Here is a 20,242-nt window from a genome sequence, read left to right as displayed (position 1 = left end):
TCCGCCTAGCCAGAATACATTATCCCTCCCCCTCAGTTACATTGTTCAGAACTTCTCTCTGCCATCCTTTTGTCTTGTTAAGTGTGTCTTCTACCCAAGCCTCCTGAAATCTAGTGCCTACGTGCAGGGCTTGGCTAATCCTTCTATTGTTAATCAATTGTGACCGTTTTATTTTTAAACTTCTCTGTTTCTCACATTACCGAGACAAGGGAGATCTTTTAAATTACAATTTATTTGAAACGTTTCAACTAAAAAGGATTCTCTTACTGATTGTTAGAGAGACAGAGAGAGAGAAAACACAAAGGGGAGAAATCACACTGTCCCTTTTTATAGTTTGCATAATAAAAAAAGTACATTAAAAGGTTTTGATTGGGTAGGGAAAAGTCATCTGTCTAGTTGTATCATAAGAATGAAAACATCGAATAGTATGTTAGCAACTAAGATTGAAAAGAGCATTTTGCTCTGGATAACAGCAGAAGAAACATTTGCAAAGAATGGATATAGATAAGATACATTCTCAACATTTCCCACCATTGAGCTCAGTTCAGGTAGTCCTCGACTTAACAATAGTTCATTTAGTGACCATTCAAAGTTACGACACTGAAAAATGTGACTTAGTTTTTCACAGTTATGACCTTTGCAGCATCCCCCTAATCGTGATCAAAATTCAGATGCGTGGCAACTGGTTCATACTTATGACCGTTGCTGGGTCCCAGGGTCACGTGATCCCCTTTTGCTACTTTCTAACAAGCAAAGTCAGTGGGGAAGCCAGATTCACTTAACAATCAGGTCGCTAACTTATCCACTGCAGTGATTCACTTAACTGCAGCAAGAAAGGTCATAGAAAGGGACAAAACTCAATTAACAAATGTTTCACTTAACGACAGAAATTTGGGGCTCAGTTGTCGTAAGTCGAGAATTACCTGTACTCACTTTTGTTCATGGAGGTTTAAGAACAGCTGAACATGAAACTGTTATCTACAAAGTACTGACTGGTGCCTTGCCACTCCTGGTTTCTAAAAGGGAGGTTTTTTTTCAAGGTTAAAGCTTATGGCAAATCATTTGCTATACATTTTGAAAAGAGCAAATTTAAAATACAAGAAAACCCGTTAGTTGGCGAGTGTAACAGTACTACAAAAACCATATTGCAAGTATTACAAAGTCCATGTGGGGGTGAATTTGGGGCCCGTCAAAGCCCCTGGCTTGATCCAGATCAAGAAGGTGGGCATCTGTTCGGGTTGGTAGTAGAGAAATAATTTGCAGGATCTTATCCCGTGGCTAAGTTTGTTGCAAACTGAAGCGCCAGATCTTCCAAAATCACCTTTTGAATTTTTTTCTGGCAAAGCTTATTCAAAAATGAAACAAGAAAACCTATTAATCTATCAGACATACTTTTCCTTTGGTGCCTAAGTTAAAAAAAAATCCTGCTGTCTTCCTTCAATTTCTATAGGAAACGTTAAAATTATAGGTATTCAATAAATTGAATTGAAAAAAGAAACCCAGTCCTAGGCCTTCAGCTGGGTTTTATAAAACCTTTTTGCTTTAGGCCTCCGCCGCTGTGTGCAAAAAAAAAAAAGGTTCAATCAATCAGTCAATTTCAACTTCTGGCGGGAAAAAAAAAGATTTTGCAAAGTTGGAATTGATTGAACTTTTTAGTCCCACCCAGTCTGCTGGGGCGATGGCATGCGTGCCCACAGAGAGGGCTCTGAGTGCCGCCTCTGGCACCCGTGCCATAGGTTCGCCACCACTGCCATAGCCAGAGCGGCCATCGCCAAGAATTCTGGGAGTGGATGATCACTCCTCTAAAAGCTGCTTAGGATGGGAAACACCGGCTTTGAAGCAAAGGGAATGAGTTCGCAGCTCGTTTAAGACTATCCTGTGGGCATGTACAGAGTTCTTGTCTTCTTGTCGTTTCTTGACAGGGAATCAGCCGTCTAGTTCTTCTCACCAGCATTTCATCGACTGGTTCAGGGAGCAGCTGATTCAGCGAACTACCACAGTGGAACAAATGTTGGATAAATTGCATGGTTCCATCCTAAGCGAAGAACAATACCAAAGAATCTGCTCGCGGGAAACTAATCCGGCAAAAATGCGAGAGCTCTATAAGTTAGTTCCTGGCTGGAGCCGCCTGTGCAAAGATCAAATGTACAATGCACTGGAGGCCATAAATCCATTTCTCATCAAAGACCTAGAAGGGAGATGAAGCAACAAGGAAGATGGAAAATTAAACCATTTTTCCGGAAGCCTGGCATTCTGACGAACCGGCCATTAATGGACACCCAGACGCAAATAACATCTACATACAGTGCAAAAGAGATAATCAAAGATCCCAAAAAGGAACAAAAAGACCAAGACAGCTCCCTACCAGCAATCAACATCTAGATGAGCATAGATTAACATCAAGATTAACATCGGATCAACAATCAAGAAGTAAACAATATCCTAATCAAGGAACTGCCAAACAAGCTAACAGTAAACAGCCCAACCAAAAAACCTCCAAGACTCACCTCCCCCAACACTGACAGGACAAGCCACTAGAACAGGGCTTTTCAACCTTTTCACCCATTGTACCACTTTTAGGATATGGCAATCCTAGGCAACCAGTCGCCTAGCAAGGTGTCAAAATTTATTCAATATTTATTGTGATTTTTATTATTGCCTGTTCACCGCCCTGAGTCCCGTAAGGGAGATAGGGCGGTATATAAATTTAAATAATAAATAAATAAATAAATAAATGAATGAAACTTGATGACCCCCCCCAAAAGAGGAAAAAGTGATAAAGTACAGGTAGTCCTCGAGTTACAACAGTTCGCTTAGTGACTGTTCGAAGTTACAATGGCACTGAAAAAAGTGCCCCCCAAGCCACAGCCAAGCAAGACACCTGCCTGCCCACCCGGCGGCGCTCTTTCTCCTGTCCGAGGTTTTCATTGTGAGCATTTCTGTTGAGGATTGGCAGTGGGGGTGGGGGTGTTTGGTTTTTATTCCCTCTGCCTGCTGGGTGGTTGCAGCAGGTTTTGGTCACTTCTCATGACCATGGGACACTGTGACCGACACAGTTAAATCGAAACAAAAATGTTCAAGAATTGACCTGTATATAAAGTCTACGTCCATGAAATCCTGTAAGTTTGGAATTTTTGGACATTCCTTCAGTTTCAGCTCCTCCTACCAGAGTAATTAGGGAGCAGCTGCTGGGGGTCCCCATCTACCAGAAGGTAAATGGGAGAGGGCCTAACAGTGGGAATTCTTTGCAGAAGATCTGTCTGGAAAATTTTGGTCCCTGAAGCAAAGATGACCCCTCTTCTCATGATCTGCTGGAAGCAAGTGAAAACATGGCTTGTCTGAAGGCCTCCAGGCATTAGCCTTGGAATGTACTACTCTTGGCATTGAATTAAATTGAAGATTCAGATTTAGATCTATTTTAATAGAATAGAATAGAATAGAATAGAATAGAATAGAATAGAATAGAATAGAATAGAATAGAATAGAATAGAATAGAATAGAATAGAATAGAATAGAGCTGGAAGGGACCCTAGAGGTCTTCTAGTCCAGCCCCCTGCTCAAGCAAGAGGACCTATACCATCTCAGATAGGTGATTGTCCAGTCTCTTTTTAAAAACTTCCAGCAATGGAGTGCCCACATTTTCTAGGGGTAAGCTGTTCCACTGGTTGGTTGTCCTCACTGTCAGGAAGTTTCTCCTTAATTCCAGGTTGCTTCTCTCTTTGATCAGCTTCCAACCATTGTTTCTCGTCCTTCCCTCTGGTGCTCTGGTGAATAACATGACCCCCTCTTCTTTGTGGCAGCCCCTCAGATACTGGAATACTGCTATCATGTCTCCCCTATTTCTTCTTTTCTTTAGACTGGCCAAACCCAAGTTCCGCAGCCGTTCTTTGTAAATTTTGGTCTCCAGGGCTTTGATCATCTTAGTTGCTTCTTCTATGTAATTATTATATAGATTGTGCATTGTGTTGTATGTTTATGTAAGCTGTCTTGAGTCCATTCACTTCTGGGGGCGGAGGATTCCATTAATAAATAAACAAGCGTAGACTACAGAAGATATTACTGTGCTGTCAATTGGGCAATCGGATTTTATAAAAGGATGATAATATGACATTAGACGACATTTTGTGGGGGTGGCGATGGCTCAGTGGTTAAAGACGCTGAGCTTGGAAAGCTGACATCCTGGGTTTGAGTCCCACGTACCGGGCAATGGGGTGAGCTCCAGTTTCTTGCTCCAACTCCTGCCCACCTGGCAGTTTAAAAGCATGCAAATGCGACTAGATAAATAGGTACCACTTTAGTGGGAAGGTAATAGTGCACCGTGTGCCTTTGGCATATAGCCATGCTGGTCACATGATAATGCAAAATGTCTTCGGACAACACTGGCTGCCTTGGCCTAGAAACAGATGACCAGGGCTTTTCAACCTTTTCACCCATTGTACCACTTTTAGGATATGGCAATATCCAAGTACCACCAGTCGCCTAGCAAGGTGTCAAAAACTGGATGACCAACAAAAAAAAAGGAAAAAGGAAAAAAGTGATGAAGTACAGGTAGTCCTCGACTTACAATAGTTCGCTTAGTGACTGTTCGAAGTTACAATGGCACTGAAAAAAGTGCCCCCCAAGTCACAGCCGAGCAAGACACCCGCCTGCCCGCCCGGCCGTGCTCTTCCTCCTGTCCAAGGTTTTCATTCTTGTGAGCATTGAGGATTGGCAGCGGGGGTGGGGTGGGGGGGATGTTTGGTTTTTATTCCCCCTATCTGATGGGTGGTTGCAGCAGGTTTTGGTCGCTTCACATGACCCTGGGACACTGTGACCGTCATAAATATGAATCAGTTGCCAAGCATCTGAATGTAAATCACAAGATCCTAGAGATGCTGATCGGTGCTTCTTCTGGGCTCAGCAGAAGCGCCAGGATCAGCGCCGAGCTCCAGCTGGAGCCTGGCGCTGATCCTGGCGCTTCTGCTGAGCCCTGACAGCCCTGCAGCTCCAGCCATCTCTCGCTCAGGCTTGTGCGGTGCTGCCACCGGTTCAGCTCATTCCCCTCCCCCACTACCACTTTTCTAGGATGGTCACGAACCACCTGCCAGGTGCCAATGTACCACAGGTGGTACCCGTACCACTGGTTGAAAAGCCCTGCCCTAGAGTCGGACACGAATGGACAGGGAAACCTTTACCTGGTTGACATTTTAGGTAAGCATTCAGAAAAATAACAATAGCTGCTATTTATACTATCCTGTGTTTCCCCTAAAATAAGATTGGGTTTTATATTAATTTTTGCTCCAAAAGACACATTAGGGCTTATTTTTCAGTTAGGGCTTACATTCGGGGAAATATGGTACTAAATGTGTCCGTCTGGCTGACAATCTTAACTGGGGCTTATTTTTGAGGTGGGGCTTATATTACGAGCGTCTGGTAAAAATCATGTTAGGGCTTATTTTCCAGTTGGGTCTTATTTTCTGAGAAACACGGTATTATAATATAAACCAGTGTGTATCAACTTCAACAACTTATGTGGACTTCATGTCCCAGAAACTGGCTTACAATTAGCCAGTCTTAGAGTATTTATGTTTTCTATTTATGTATTTATTATTTTTAAAAATAACTCAAGGTGGTGAACATATCCAACATATTTTCCTCCTCCTATTTTCCTCATAACAACCCTGTGAGGTGGGTTGGGCTGAGAGAGAGAGAGAGTGACTAGCTCAAAGTCACCCAGCTGGGTTTTGTGATTAAAGCAGGACTAGAACTCACAGTCCCTCGTTTTCTAGCCTTATACCTAAACAGTATAATTTTTGAAGGCATAAAAAAGCGTTTTGGAGCAACCTTTTGCTAAGTACACGTTTCCTTTTTTTTAATTAAGTGGAGTACAATGTGTTATTATAATACATTGTAATATAATAACACATTGTAATCTGTAGGATTGCAAATGGAATTATTGCTTCATTTATTTATTTGCTTGGTGCAACTCATCAAGGATATCTTTTATCTCCACTCATTTCACAATGGAACTACTAGCCTATCTTATCATGCCAATTCTGTGTAGAAAATGGTGGGAGGTCAACATAAATTGTGGTTGTATGTGATGATACATTATATTGCATCTTATTGACCAATACAGATGTACTATACCAAAACAAATTAACAAACACTCTTGATAAATTGATAAATTTGAGAGCCAGTTACAGGCTTTTAGTTCTTTTTGGAATCCAGCTTTGATAAATGAAGTAAGAGCCAAAACTTTTTCGTAGCAGCTTCTCGTGACATGGAACCCAGCCTGAAAAGAAGGGACAACCATATCAACAAGTTGGCATATGCTATTATAGAGTAATTGTTCCAGAGCTTTATAAGAAACCTATACACTAGGACAGACATGTCAAACACAAGGCCCGGGGGCCGGATGCGGCCCGTGAAGTGGTTTCATGTGGCCCGTGAAGCCATCCTGGAAACAGTGAGGGAACAGCCCCCGCTGCCTTGGCCCAGGCCAGCCAGGAGCCAATGTACAATTTTGTGGTGGCCATCTATGCTGAAACGCATTCAGTCTTAGCTCCACAAGGCTGTCTGGAAACAGTGAGGAACCAGGAGAACCTTGAGCAGCAGCCTTGAGGAAGTGGGGCTGGGCTTGGTGCCGCGGGTGCTCAAGGGCCAGGCTGGGCATTTGACCTCTGCTGCCCAGGGCTCCGGGCAGCCCGCACCACCATCCAGCCCCCCCCACATGGCCTGAGAGGAACAGTGAGGCTCCTCCAGTGGACCATGCCTTGGCACTTGCCCTGGTCCCACCCCCTTCTGCCAGAGACCCTCAGATCTGTCCCACTCCTGCCCAGGCCCCCACAGGCACCCTTGGTGCGAACGATGTAGAGCTGGCCATGCCCACCCAGTAGGCCACACCCACTGCATCCACGCCCACCCAGTAGGCCTCACCCACCCTGGCCACACCCACCCAGCCCTCTGAGGGCAACCGCAATGCTGATGCGGCCCTCAATGAAATTGAGTTTGACACCCCTGCACTAGGACAAACCTGTACACTAGGGCAATTTTTTAAAAAAAAATTTAATCCATAGCTGAATAAGGGTGATGGGTATTTTGAGCCAGCAGATTGCCAGTTGTATTTTTAAACCCTTTGACCTACTGCAAGAGGAAATGAGCTGTCTACAACTGTAGAATAGCAACTGTTGAAAAAAAATACCTTAAGAAGAAGAAGAAAACAAAAAACAAAAACTCCAACACCCTTCTTCTTCCAGGGGTCTTTCTGAGTTTGGTGGTTTTCTTGCAGACATTTCATAATCCAAACTAGGTTACATCATCAGTGCCAATGTTATCTAGTTTGGGTAATGAAATGTCTGCAAGAAAACCAACAAGCTCAGAGAGCACCAAGGATCCTAAAATAGAAATAGAAATACCATAGAAATAGAAATAGAAATGTTCCTTATTGGCCAAGTGTGATTGGACAGACAAGGAATTTGTCTCCTGCCCATAAGCTCTCAGTGTGCATGCAAGCAACAAGTGATAAATCATGATCATAATCATAAAATACAATCATCATAAATCATAAGATACAACACTCAGTGATGCATAGGATACTAAATAAAACCAATCAACATAAATCATAATAGGATCCTAAATAAAAGCAACCTTGAGCGACAAATATTCCCCTTTATTGGTATCCTTCTTCCTTCTTTGCCCTAGGGTCCTGAGATTGGCGTCCATTCCTCTATTCATTCCTCTAGTCTAGTCTATACATTAAAAGTCTCCAAAATTTTATTAAGATTCTGCAGACTCTTAAAATTCCCCCATTCTAAAAGGACACAGTTTTTGGCACTTTTTTTTTGGCAGCTGCAAAACAGGCAGGGAATCAAAGTAAGCAGATTTCCTCCACGAATATATATATATATATTTAAAAAAGGCTATTCTCGTTCTTCATAATGCATCCGAAGCAAAGTCCTCATTCCCGCCCTTCCCGGTCCTTAACTAGAGTGTTTCCTTTGGTTTCCTAGCAACCGCCCCCAAGATTCTCTCCCGCCCCTCTCTCATTCCCCCCCTGCATCATGTGAACTTCAAGGATATGACGTCATCACTGGGTTCCCTCTATCATTCTGTAGGCATTACCGATTTGCAAAGCCGCAGGATTGTTATAACTGTCTGGTGTTTTGCAACTGCTCTCTGATTGTGCCTTAGGAAAAGAAAAACAAAAGTGTGAGGATCTCGCAAAATCCCGTCTCCCAGGATACGAGGACGATCTTGAGATGGAAGGGGAGCATTTAGGAGGGACGCAAGCAAGGGAGAAATCCGGAGACAAAGGTAAGAAGAAAGGTCTCATCTAACGAGCCTGGAGCCATTGGAAGCGGAGCGGAGAAAACAGACAGAAGCTGCTGCTTTCTTTTATACGAGGTTATAACCTCTGAAAATAAGGGATCAGTTTTAAGAGCTCCTTTCTGTCTAGGCAAGGCAAAAATCACCGAGCAAGCTGGTGCAATTTATTAGTATCCAAATTATGCAAGATTTTTTTAGTTATATGCGACTCTTCTGCAGGCTCGCTGTGTACGGCTTGAAAACTTGATGTAGTCTTGAAAAAAGCCAGGAAAGTGGAAATCAGAATAATATTCGGCTCTGTATATCAGAACTAGGTTTTTAAGCTGTATATCTGACAGGAAGACATTTGGGGGAGTTGAGAAATGAGGAAGTCAGACAGGGGAGATGGAAGGGATATTTTAAAACAGGAGTGTTTTAAACGAAGACGACAGGCAGCACATTAATTTATTCATATATTATGTATTTTTAATTTATGCTCTCCATATGGGGTTACGATTCTTTCTTTCTACTGATTCTGTACCACAATGGAAGAACAATTGGCTGGTTAGAAAAGCTGAAATATAGGAAAACGTTTAAATAGATTATTTAGTTGCCCAAGGCTCCAGCATGCCAGGAATTGCAGAGATGCAGCTGTTTGAAATCTGCAAATTTTTCTGTTTCCTCTTTTGAAACCTGTGCCGGTTTGCTGCACTATGCTAAAAAGATTCAGGATTGGGAATGGTTCTTAGCATCTGCTTGTTTAATTGCTACACTAAAGGCTTCCCGCCCCCCAAGCCCTATAAATTAAATTCTGCAGGCTGAGTGCTCAACTTGCATTCAGTTTCAACCAGCTAGTGATAGCGTGATGCACTGAGCCACAACCTGGTATATCACATGTCAGCCTGGCATGCAGTGTAGTGGTTCACTCTGTTGTGCAGACCCAGAAAATTAGATTGGCCAATCTAAGTTGTGTTACGATGCGATGCCATACACTGCCTGCCTTCTGATTACTGTAAAAAATTATCTGCCATGTTGAGATGCACTTTCTGTAATTCTGCTTTCTATTATTTGGATTTATGTTCTCAATGAAGGATTCCTGGTTACAAGATCCTCTGTCTGCCTTGTGCTTTCTACAACTGAAAAACAATGTATGGATTTGTAGAAAGATTATGGGAGTGGTTAGAATATTTGTATCTCAGGGTTGAACTGTGAGGTCCTTGGTGTTCTCTGAGCTGAGTGGTTTTCTTGCAGATGTTTCATTACCTAATTAGATAACATCATCAGTGCAGAATCACAGAATAACACAATTGGAAGGGATCTTGGAGGTTTTCTAATCCAAGCAGGAAACCCCTATACCAGGGGTAGGCAACCTTGGCTCTTTTATGACTCTGGACTTCAACTCCCAGAATTCCTGAGCCAGCTATGCTATGCTACGCTGGCTCAGGAATTCTGGGAGTTGAAGTCCACGAGTCATAAAAGCCAAGGTTGCCTACCCCTGCACTAGACCATTTCAGACAAATGGTTGTCTAGTGTCTTCTTAAAAGCCTCCAGTGTTAGAGCACCTACAACTTCTGGAGGCAAGTTGTTCCACTGATTAATTGTCAAGATATTTCACCTTAGTTTTAGGTTCTCTCCTTGATGAGTTTCCATCCATGGCTTCTTATCCTGCCTTCAGGTGCTTTAGAGCAGGGCTTTTCAACCTTTTCACCCATTGTACCACTTTTAGGATACGGCAACATCCGAGTACCACCAGTCGCCTAGCAAGGTGTCAAAAACTTGATGACCCCCCCCAAAAAAGGAAAAGACTGATGAAGTACAGCTAGTCCTCGACTTACAACAATTCACTTAGTGACTGTTCGAAGTTACAATGGCACTAAAAAAAGTGTCCCCAAGCCACAGCCGAGCAAGAGACCTGCCTGCCCACCCGGCGGCACTCTTCCTCCTGTCCGAGGTTTTCATTGTTGTGAACATTTCTGTTGAGGATTAGCAGCGGGGGTGGGGTGGGGGTGTTTGGTTTTTATTCCCCCCGTCTGCTGGTGGTTGCAGCAGGTTTTGGTCACTTCACATGACCCTGGGACACTGTGACTGTCATAAATATGAATCAGTTGCCAAGCATCTGAATGTAAATCACAAGACCCTGGAGATGCTGCAACATTCCAGCTGATTGGTGCTTCTTCTGGGCTCAGCGGAAGCGCCAGGATCAGCGCCGAGCTCCAGTTGGAGCCTGGCGCTGATTCTGGCGCTTCCACTGAGCCCTGACAGTCCCGAAGAAGCACTGATCCTGGCGCTTCCGCTGAGCCCTGACAGCCCTGCAGCTCCAGCCATCTCTCACTCAGGCTTGTGTGGTGCTGCCACCGGTTCAGCTCATTCCCCTCCCCCGCTACCACTTTTCTAGGATGATCGCGTACCACCTGCCAGGTGCCAATGTACCACAGGTGGTACCCGTACCACTGGTTGAAAAGCCCTGCTTTAGAGAATAGGTTGATCCCCTTTCTGTGTGGCAGAAGTCCCTTAGATATTGGGACACTGCTATCAGTACATTGATAATGAAACAAAATTTCATTGATTTTAATGAAATTGGTAATGAAATGTCTGCAAGAAAACCACCAAGCTCAAAGAGCACCAAGGACTCCACCAGGCCGTGGGAGCTACATCATGTTATAATCCCCAGTGATCTGAGCCAGTAGCCATACTGGCTGGTGTTATGGAAAGTGCAGCCCATCATATCTGGAGACACCAACTTTGAGAAGGTTGTTTTAGCATTCCTTGCTCATTAAAAAGAGAAGCGTCACTGCCCTCCTCCCAAATATGCCCCATATTTAGGAAAACCTGGGATTTGGGCCACTGAAAACTGGAGTGGAAGGTTTGAGTGAAAAGGTCCCAGGGTGTCAAGGGAGCAAGTGTGTCGTAGACACCTGTTTTGGATACGAGATTACTTTCCATGCAAAAAATGGCTCCAGTTAGGACAGGGGTAGGCAACCTTGGCTCTTTTATGACTCATGGACTTCAACTCCCAGAATTCCTAAGCCAGCTATGCTGTGCTGGCTCAGGAATTCTGGGAGTTGAAGTCCATGAGTCATAAAAGAGCCAAGGTTGCCTACCCCTGAGTTAGGAGAAAGTGATATCTGTATACAGCTACTCCTCGACTTATGACAACAAGGCAGTTAAGTGATTTTTTTGTCCCATTTTACAACCTATTTTGCAGCAGTTGTTAAATGAATAACTGCAGCTGTTAAGTGAATCATGCGGTCACTAAGCCAATTTGGCTTCCCCCATTGACTTTGCTTGTCGGAAGCCAGCTGAATAGAATAGAATAGAAACTTTACTGTCACTTTAAATGTACACTAATCAGCATACATTAAAATGAAATTTTGTTGCATTCAGCTGTAAAAAAAAACCATTATGCATATACCCATGCACGTACGCATATATGACACAGAGAAATATCACAGTCCAGTTCGAATGTATAAATATACATGGCAAAAAAAAAAAAAAGAATCCTGCAAATTTACAAGACGGATGGCATAAGGAGCAAAGCTGTTACAGAATCTAGTAGCTTTGCTATAAATACTTCAAAGCCTCCTCCCAGAGGGAAGTAACAGGAACAGACCATGAAGTGGGTATGTGGTGTCCCTAACAATGCTTCGAGCTCTAAGCACGTAACACTTATAAGCAGCATCCTGAATAACGGGAAACGAGCATCCTATAATCTTCTCGCTGTCCTTACCACCCTCTGTATGGACCGTCTATCTGAGACACTACCACCATCAAACCAAACAGTGATGCATTTGTTAAAACGCTCTCAGTCATACCTCTGTAAAAAGTGGCCAGGACAGAAGGAAGAAGATGTGCTGGGATGGTTACAAATGGGATCACATGACCCCGGGATAGTGCAACTGTCATCAATTCATGCCAGTTGCCAAGCATTCGAATGTTGATCACGTGACCATGGGGAAGCTGCAATGTTCGCTAAGTGTGAAAATTGGTTGTAAGTCACTTCGTTCAGTGCCTTTGTAACCTCGCGCGGTCGCTAATTGAGTGACGGTAAGTTGAGAACTACTTGTTCTCTTTTTTTTTCTACTCTCTGCAGGTGTTGGGATTGGAAGTCTTCTTGAGATGGAAGATCTCCAGATGGAAGCCCCAGAGGGAAGGCTAGAGAAGCAGGACCTAGAAGCCACTCTGAACCTGGAGCAGAGAGGATTAATGCTGGGGAGTATGGAGAGAGAAGGAAGACCAAGAGGGGTCCTTAATGCAGACGGGAAAGAGCAGGCAGAGTTTGAAGTCCCCGATAGCTATTCGACAGCTGAGGATTGCCAAAACCAAGCCAAAGTAGAAGACCCGAGGTGGAGAAGCCAGGTGAGAAGACGCCGGATGAAAGAGGTTTCCCAGGATCCTCCAGGTTTCATCAACCTCCTGGGGATCCTGGAACCCCCACCGGCTCTTCCACCCACCGCGCCCCCCAGAGTAGTGAACAAGCCCTTCCATTGCACGGAGTGTGGGAAGAGTTTCTCGCAGAGCTCCGTGCTCATCGAGCACCAGAGAATCCACACAGGGGAGAGGCCCTTCGTGTGCAACGTGTGCGGAAAACGATTCTCCCAGAGCTCCACCTTGATGGGCCACCAGAGGATCCACACGGGCGAGAAGCCGTTCGCTTGCCCCAAATGCGGACGGGGCTTCAGCCGCAGCTCCGCTCTGACTGAGCACCAGCGCACCCACACGGGAGAGACCCCCTTCCCCTGCCGGGAGTGCGGGAAGGCCTTCAGCCGCACCTCCAACCTGGTGAAGCACTTGCGCACCCACTCGGGCGAGAAGCCGTACAGCTGCGCCCTCTGCGGGAAGCGCTTCTCGCTCAGCTCCAACCTGCTCAAGCACGAGCGCACCCACTCGGGGGAGAAGCCCTTCCCCTGCCCCCTCTGCGGGAAGCGCTTCAAGAAGAAGACCCACCTCGTCTCGCACAACCGCGTCCACACCGGAGAACGGCCCTACCGGTGCGAGGAGTGCGGGAAGTGCTTCTCCCAAAGCTCGTCTCTGATCGAGCACCAGAGGATCCACACCGGGGAGAAGCCCTACAAGTGTCCCCAGTGTGGCCGAGGCTTCTACGTCAACTCCAAACTGGTCAAACACCAGAGAATCCACACGGGGGAGAAGCCCTACGCCTGCTCGGCCTGTGGGAAAACTTTCCGATACAAGCAGCAGTTTCCCCGTCACCTGGCCCACGTCCACCCAGGGGAAGAGCAGGTTTCTGTCCTTAACTTGGGGACCAGTGTTAATATGCTACTCTCCTAGGGTGTGCCCCAGGGCCCGGCGGCTGGCCTTTAAGTACCAGGGCTCCCGTTCCAGTCAGAGGCAGAATCGTTGCCAAATATGGTTGATCCCCTAGAATAGCATCTTTTGCTGAACGGTTAAAGCTGTTTCTGAGACGGTTCCAACTACGTCGAGGTAGTCCTCGATGTATGACCACGATTGGGCCCAAAACTTCTGTCGCTAAGCAAGACAGTTGTTAAATGAATTTTGCCCCTTTTAATGACCTTCCTTGCCACAGCTATTAAATGAATCACTGCAGTTTTTAAATTAGTAACGCATTTATTAAGTGCATCTGGACTTTGTCAGAAAGTTTCAACGGGGGATCACGTGACCCCCCCCGGGACGCTGCAACCGTTGTAAATGTGAGCCAGTTGCCAAGCATCTGAATTTTGATCACGTGACCTGTGGGGATGCTACAACGGTCGTAATGGTGAAAAACAGTCACAGGTCACCTTTTTCATGTTGTAACTTCAAATGGTCGGTAAGCACATGGTTGTAAGTCAAGGACCACCCATATTTCTACCTTAGTAAATGCTACTAAGTGAATGGGAGGCCCGCTTCATGATTCCACCTGCTTCCTCGTTTAATGGAGCCACTTTCCTAAATTACAGAGTTTTCTTTTTTGGGGGGGATTTATGCAATATGTGCCTAAGACAGAGGCCAGGCCGCTTCAGAGGGTTCCCATTATAGCCAATTTACAATAGTGTCAAGAGCTACCAACTTGACATCTTGCTACGGGTAGTCCTCAAAGTTACGACGGTGCCGAATAAGAGATGACCGTTTGCAGCGTCCCCACAGTCCTGTGATTACAACTCGGTTGCTTGGCAACCAGCCTGTATTTAAGATGGTTGCTGTGTCCCGGAGTTACATGATTGCCATTTGCAACCTTTCCAGCTGGTTTCCGACAAGTAAAGTTAATGCAGGAAGCCAGATTTGCTTAATGACTGCACGAGTTGCATAAAAAGGTTGTAAAATGGGGTGTAGTCGTATGATTCCCTCAACGACCGCATCAGTTAATAAAAGAAGTTCCAGTCCCAATTGTGGCTGCAAGTTAAGGACTACCTGTATGTTAACTAACACAACGTAAGTATTCTATTCTGCTACTGGATCAAACTTGTTTTATGTGGTATATGAAACCCAAAGCTAATTACTGTGCTTGACTGCCACTTTTTTGTTACCATATAGGTCAGGACATAGGCGGGTTTTAGTTTTCCATCTGCTCTGAGAAAAAGTAAAAGGATTTTCTTAGGATCTTATTTTTTTGTTCATACTTTGTCGGGAAAGCATAGTAGGATTTATTTTCTGGGGTTTTTTGTTTTTTTTTGTAATCTGAGGTAAAGGTAAAATTGTACTCTGAACTTCTTTTATTGAGCTAATTACAGTATTATCTAGAATATATTCATTAACCCTTTAAAGAAGTTTCATTAATGTTGACGTTATTCAGATGGCATGTTTATGATAACTACACACACACACACATAAAAAAAATCCCACCACAAACTGACTTAAAACTCCATACTGGTCTTCCAGCAGTTCTTATTCAAAGTATAATTCCTTTCACCGCCGGACTGTAAAATTCTGTCTGAGACATTTTGACTATTGATTGGATTTTAGAATAATTGAAAAAACTTATAAATGCCCTTTTATCATTATGGAACAGACCAATCTTTTTAGAGGTGTGGCTGTTCAGAATCTATAGGATTGCTCGCTTTTTCTGCTGATGACTCGTACCAGATCCATTTCAAGCTCTGTGTACCCTTTATTAGAAAAACCATGGGCGGGAGGAACCATCATTAGTGGTGAGCCTGTGACGTCTCATGGACTTATCTCAAGAAGTGAGCAATAGACAAGGTGGTGATCTCCAAAAGTCACATATGAGCTTCTCATTAATTAAGTCAGTCATCAGATCGTTGACAAATTTGGGGGGGGAGGGGGGTTAGTCAATGTTCTTGAATGAGCTTCAGAACTTCATTCGTAAGAGCCAGGATGAAAACAAAATGAAACCAAATGCTATTCTACAGTTAAATAATTAAGAATCCTACTTAACACACGTAGCTATAACTTAGTCATTTCCACAGAAACTAATGTTTCAATCATTGAGACTTGAACTTCCTGTATCAGGTAACATGTTTGAAATGGGCTGTGGTCTGGTCCTAGTATTAGGTGACAACATTGGAACAGACAAGTTTTCAACTTGATTGCTTCATTGTGGCAGTTGCGTGTTCGGATGGGGGAACAATGGTGAAGTCACTCTCCTTTTTGAAACAAAACCAGCTGGAGGAATAAGCACAAGGTAGTATGAACTGTGAGTTTCATGGATTCCCTCTTTAGTTAGGGCAGAAAGAATGCAGGTAGTCCTCAATTTGTGACGGGTCACTTAGCAATGGACAAAGAGCCACCCCAGGGCTGTTTATGACCCAGATCTGAAGTTCTGATAGGCCCTTCATTGCTGTCACATGATTGCATTTGGGTTGCTCGGCAACTGGACCATATTTACAGCTATTTGCACGGTCCTGCGGTCACATGACCAGGATATACAGGGGGGTTTTATGCTAGAAACCGGTGTTTACTTCCAGGTTTCAGCAAAAAAAACTTCCATTGTGGGCAATGGATTCACTTAACAACCACAGCATTTAATGATTGCGGCATTTGTTTTACAACCGCCGTATCCGCTTAACGACCACCACACAAAAGATCATAAAATTGGGTGCCGTCTTGTGACCTGTTTAACGACCAGCAGGACTTACAGTCATAAATCGAGGACTTTCTATAATAGAACAAAAGCCTTGAAATTCCTAGTGTTCCTGGGATAGAACAATAATTGTAGAATACGCTGGCATGTTCGGTGTTGCACCCACTTCTGTCCCACGTATTTTGCTAGATTAAATATATGTGCTTCAGTGCACAAAAAGTCCCTATAATCATTTCTGCCTGTTGTCTCATTGCTGTGTTATGTCTCCATTTCTCACTCGGACGTTATAAAGAATCGCTTTGCTAAAAATAACTTTCCAATCAGTTGCTAAAATAATTTAGTCATGGATATAATGTACAAGCCTGTTGAATTTCACTTCCAGATAATTAACAGGGTGCAGAAACACAAATCCTATATCAGTGGGTACAAGGAAATACAGGCAGTCCTCGACTTACGACGACAACTGACCCCAAAGTTTCCATTGCTAAGCATGAGAGTTGTTAAGTGAGTTTTGCCCTATTTCATGATCTTTCTTACCACCGTTTTTCTTAAAAATTGGAGGAGGATGGATTGAATCATGATTATGGGAATGCTGTAGTGGTTGTAAGTGTGAAAAAAGATCATACCTCACTTTTTTTTCAGTGTTGTAACTTTGAACAGTCGCTAAATGAATTGTTGTAAGTCGAAAACTACCTGTAGATATCTTTGGTTGGTTTCAAAGCCTTAACAACTAATTCCTACCGCATTCTACTGATTCATGACTTATGTCACATATTGCATAATTCCGAGAAATCATTCATCCAATTTTTCTATGTCAATCCATCCTCCTCCAATTTTTAAGAAAATGTAGTTGCCAGCAGGGTCAAAACAGTTAAGTTGCTGTAACCCAGTTATCCCCAAACCGTAAATTTAGGAAAACACTTTTTTTTTTCATTCAGTTAGTACCGATTCTCAGAGACTGGTCAATTCTCTACAGTTTTCTTGGCAAGGGTTTTTCAGAAGTGATTTGCCATTGCCTCCTTCCTAGGGTTGAGAAAAGGTGACTGGCCCAAGATCATCCAGCTGGCTTTGTGCCTAAGGCGGGAGCCATGGAACTAGAACTCAGTCTCATGGTTTCTACCTGATGCTTTCATTACAACACCAAACAGGCACTCATGGGGAAATATGATACCAAACAACGGGGTGTTAGAATATAAGATAAAGCAATTCCTGCAACGAATTTGAGGAGCAATGTGAAATTTAAAACATTGCTTTACTTACCATGATAGCACTTAACTTAAAACTCACAAAATAGGGCATTAAAAAATTGTCTGAAATCAAAGATTATGTTTAACAATGTTTAACAAAACAAAAGCCTTGTTTTCATTTCTGCTGGCCCTTCCCATAGAGAGCAATAGAAACATCCCTATCCTTTGTATGTTAAGTAAGTTTCTTAGTGTTACTCTTGAATAACAAGTGAGTAAAAGGCTGTGTATAGAATATTTGCCCCAGTGCAGTTTATTAATTTTGTACTGATGGTGTTTCAGATTTATTGTAATCATATGCTTTCATCAATGTTTCTCAGTTATGGCTCATTAAAAATGTAATTTCTTACAACCTCAAGCTTTGTCTGCAGTGCATCATGTTTATAAAAGTAAAAAAAAAATATATTCTTCCTGTTTTCATCAGATAAAAGTTTACAAAAAAAAAGTGTCAGTGAAAAAAATATATCAGATAATCGCGTGCATTACATTCTAGCCAAGATATCATGAGCCTTATCTCCTTTTAATCAACCTTTGTCAGATCTTGGTACGTAATGTATTTTGATGAGTCACTTCAGTTTAATTATCTGAAATACTTGCAGTATAACAGAATAACAGAGTTGGAAGGGACCTTGGAGGTTTTCTAGAGCAAACAGGAGACCCTATAGCAGGGGTCCCCAACCCCCGGTCTGTGGACCAGTACCGGTCTGTGGCATGCCAGCAACAGATCCGCACAAACAAGCAAAGCCCCATATGCAGGATGCAGGCAGCACACAAAACCACACCCTCTCTGGTCCATGGAAAAACCTCTCTCCTCATAACCCGTCCCTGGTGCCCAAAAGGTTGGGGACCTCTGCCCTATATCAGTGATGGCGAACCTTTTAGAGACTGAGTGCACAAACCGCAACCCAAAACCCACTTATTTATCGCAAAGTGCCAGGGCCTCATCAGCATTGTAGTGCCCTGGGGGGGGCAGGGAGGCGCCTCTGAGTGCCGCCTCTGGCACGCAAAAACCGGGGTCGCAAAAATGAACCACCGTGCTGCAAGGCGCAAAAATGGCTGCCGCCACATCGCGGGGTGCAGATACAAGGCACTGCACCGCGTAAGAACGGGGCAGGGCTAGTGAGTATCACGCAGACACTAGCCCTGTCCCATTTGCAGCAGGTGCTTGCTCGTGGCGCCATGCACGCATGTAAAATGCTTCCCCCTCCCTTTTCTTCCAGTCCACCAATCGACAATGGTTGGTGACCTCTGCTCTACCACCTTTACTCGAGCTTGCTACTCGGCCACTTTGTCTCCTTTGTGCTGGGCAGGGCTCCTGCTCCGGGCGGCGGCCTGATGGACCTGCTGCTGGCAGCAGTGGCACGTGTGCCAATAGAGAGGGCTCTGAGTGCCGCCTCTGGCACGTGTGCCATAGGTTTGCCACCACTGCCCTATACCATTTCAGACCAATGTCCAGTCTCTTCTTAAAAGCTTCCAGTGATGGAGCACCCATAATTTCTGAAGGCAAGTCATTGCACTGGTTAATTGTTCCTGCTGTTGAGAAATTCCTCCTTAATTCTAAGTTGGTTCTCTCCTTCATTAGTTTCCATCCATTGCTTCTTGTCTTGTCAGGTGCTTTGGAGAACCCCTCTTCTTTGTGTCAGTCCCTCAAATATTGGAACCACGGGTAGGCAACCTTGGCTCTTTTATGACTCGTGGACTTCAACTCCCAGAATTCCTGGGAGCTGGCTCAGGAATTCTGGGAGTTGAAGTCCACGAGTCATAAAAAAGCCAAGGTTGCCTACCCCTGATTGGAACGCTGCTATCATGTTGCCCCTGGCCCTTCTTTTTACTAGACTGGATGTGATGCATAATAATAACTATAATAACTAATAGTGCAGGGTAAAATTAATTGTACTTGCTTTACTCTTTATCCAGCAGTTTTCACCAAAAATAGTTCCTATGGGACATTCAACTGAATTCAGCTTATAGCTGGAAAGCACAACCTCCACCAGGCTACACAGTGCCCTACAACTCCCAGCATTCAGTGCCCTACAACTCCCAGCATTCCTCCTCATAGGCTATAGAGGTTGGAATTTCTGAGAATTGTAAATTAATATCTGAAGGACCATCAGGTGTCTGGTGTGGTATCCTGGTGGGGGGGAAGCTCAGACTTCTCCGGCTTAATATCACCGTCCGCCTTGAATCAAATGTCAGGAAACTCGCGCCAAAGGTGCTTTTGTTTTTCAGAAGGCAACAAAGCCCAGGTGCCTTTTTTGAGAGTGGGGGATGACCTGGATGACTGAGAATCTCCATAATAACAAAATCTTAAAAATCCGATTTTACTGAACCTCCTTCCTCCTTCTGATACCATTGTGAATTAGGACGATGTCTGTCTGAGCTGCTTCTGAATACTATTTATCTGTTGTGGACTTAAAATACTAGAAGCATTCCCATTTCAAAACTGAATGAGTTCATATTTTAAAGTCCCAAGTTTGAAGGTGCAATTTAACTTAAAAACATAAGAACAGAAACTTGAGATCACTGTTTCAGATTTAAATAAAAGAAATCTACATATATTGTATTGAATTATATAATAAATCACTTATCAGACATTGTCAAATATTATTACATCTTAGGTTTTAAATGTTGAATTCTGCATGTTTGTAAGGTGACCAACCGTCCTCCTTTAGGGAGGACAGTCCTCCTTTTGTAAGTTCTGTCCTCCCTCGAAAAG

At 43.9% G+C, this 20,242-nt stretch overlaps 2 protein-coding genes across 2 annotated transcripts in view; both read left to right on the top strand.

Moving 5' to 3' along the window:
- LOC107296291 (apoptosis-associated speck-like protein containing a CARD) overlaps positions 1–2,248 on the top strand; it is a 6,927-nt gene extending 4,679 nt beyond the window's left edge. Inside the window, exon 2 of the mRNA XM_015825638.1 lies at positions 1,923–2,248. Within this exon, the coding sequence (XP_015681124.1) occupies positions 1,923–2,203 (281 nt within the window). The 3' untranslated portion in view covers positions 2,204–2,248. The remainder of the gene's footprint in view (positions 1–1,922) is intronic.
- Positions 2,249–5,095: 2,847 nt separating this feature from the next.
- LOC107296287 (zinc finger protein OZF-like) lies at positions 5,096–13,572 on the top strand (the record flags this gene model as incomplete). The annotated part of the gene is made up of 4 exons (XM_015825634.1): positions 5,096–5,143; positions 5,388–5,412; positions 8,221–8,295; positions 12,377–13,572. Coding segments are annotated over 4 exons (1,344 nt in total), but the record flags the coding sequence as incomplete, so codon positions are not given.
- Positions 13,573–20,242: the final 6,670 nt, after the last annotated feature.

Source organism: Protobothrops mucrosquamatus, unplaced genomic scaffold (assembly GCF_001527695.2).
Source record: "Protobothrops mucrosquamatus isolate PMUCROS unplaced genomic scaffold, P.Mucros_1.0 scaffold2733, whole genome shotgun sequence".
NCBI lineage: Eukaryota > Metazoa > Chordata > Lepidosauria > Squamata > Viperidae > Protobothrops > Protobothrops mucrosquamatus.
The sequence above is the reverse complement of the archived record's forward strand: the minus strand, read 5'-3'. Positions and strand labels throughout refer to the sequence as shown.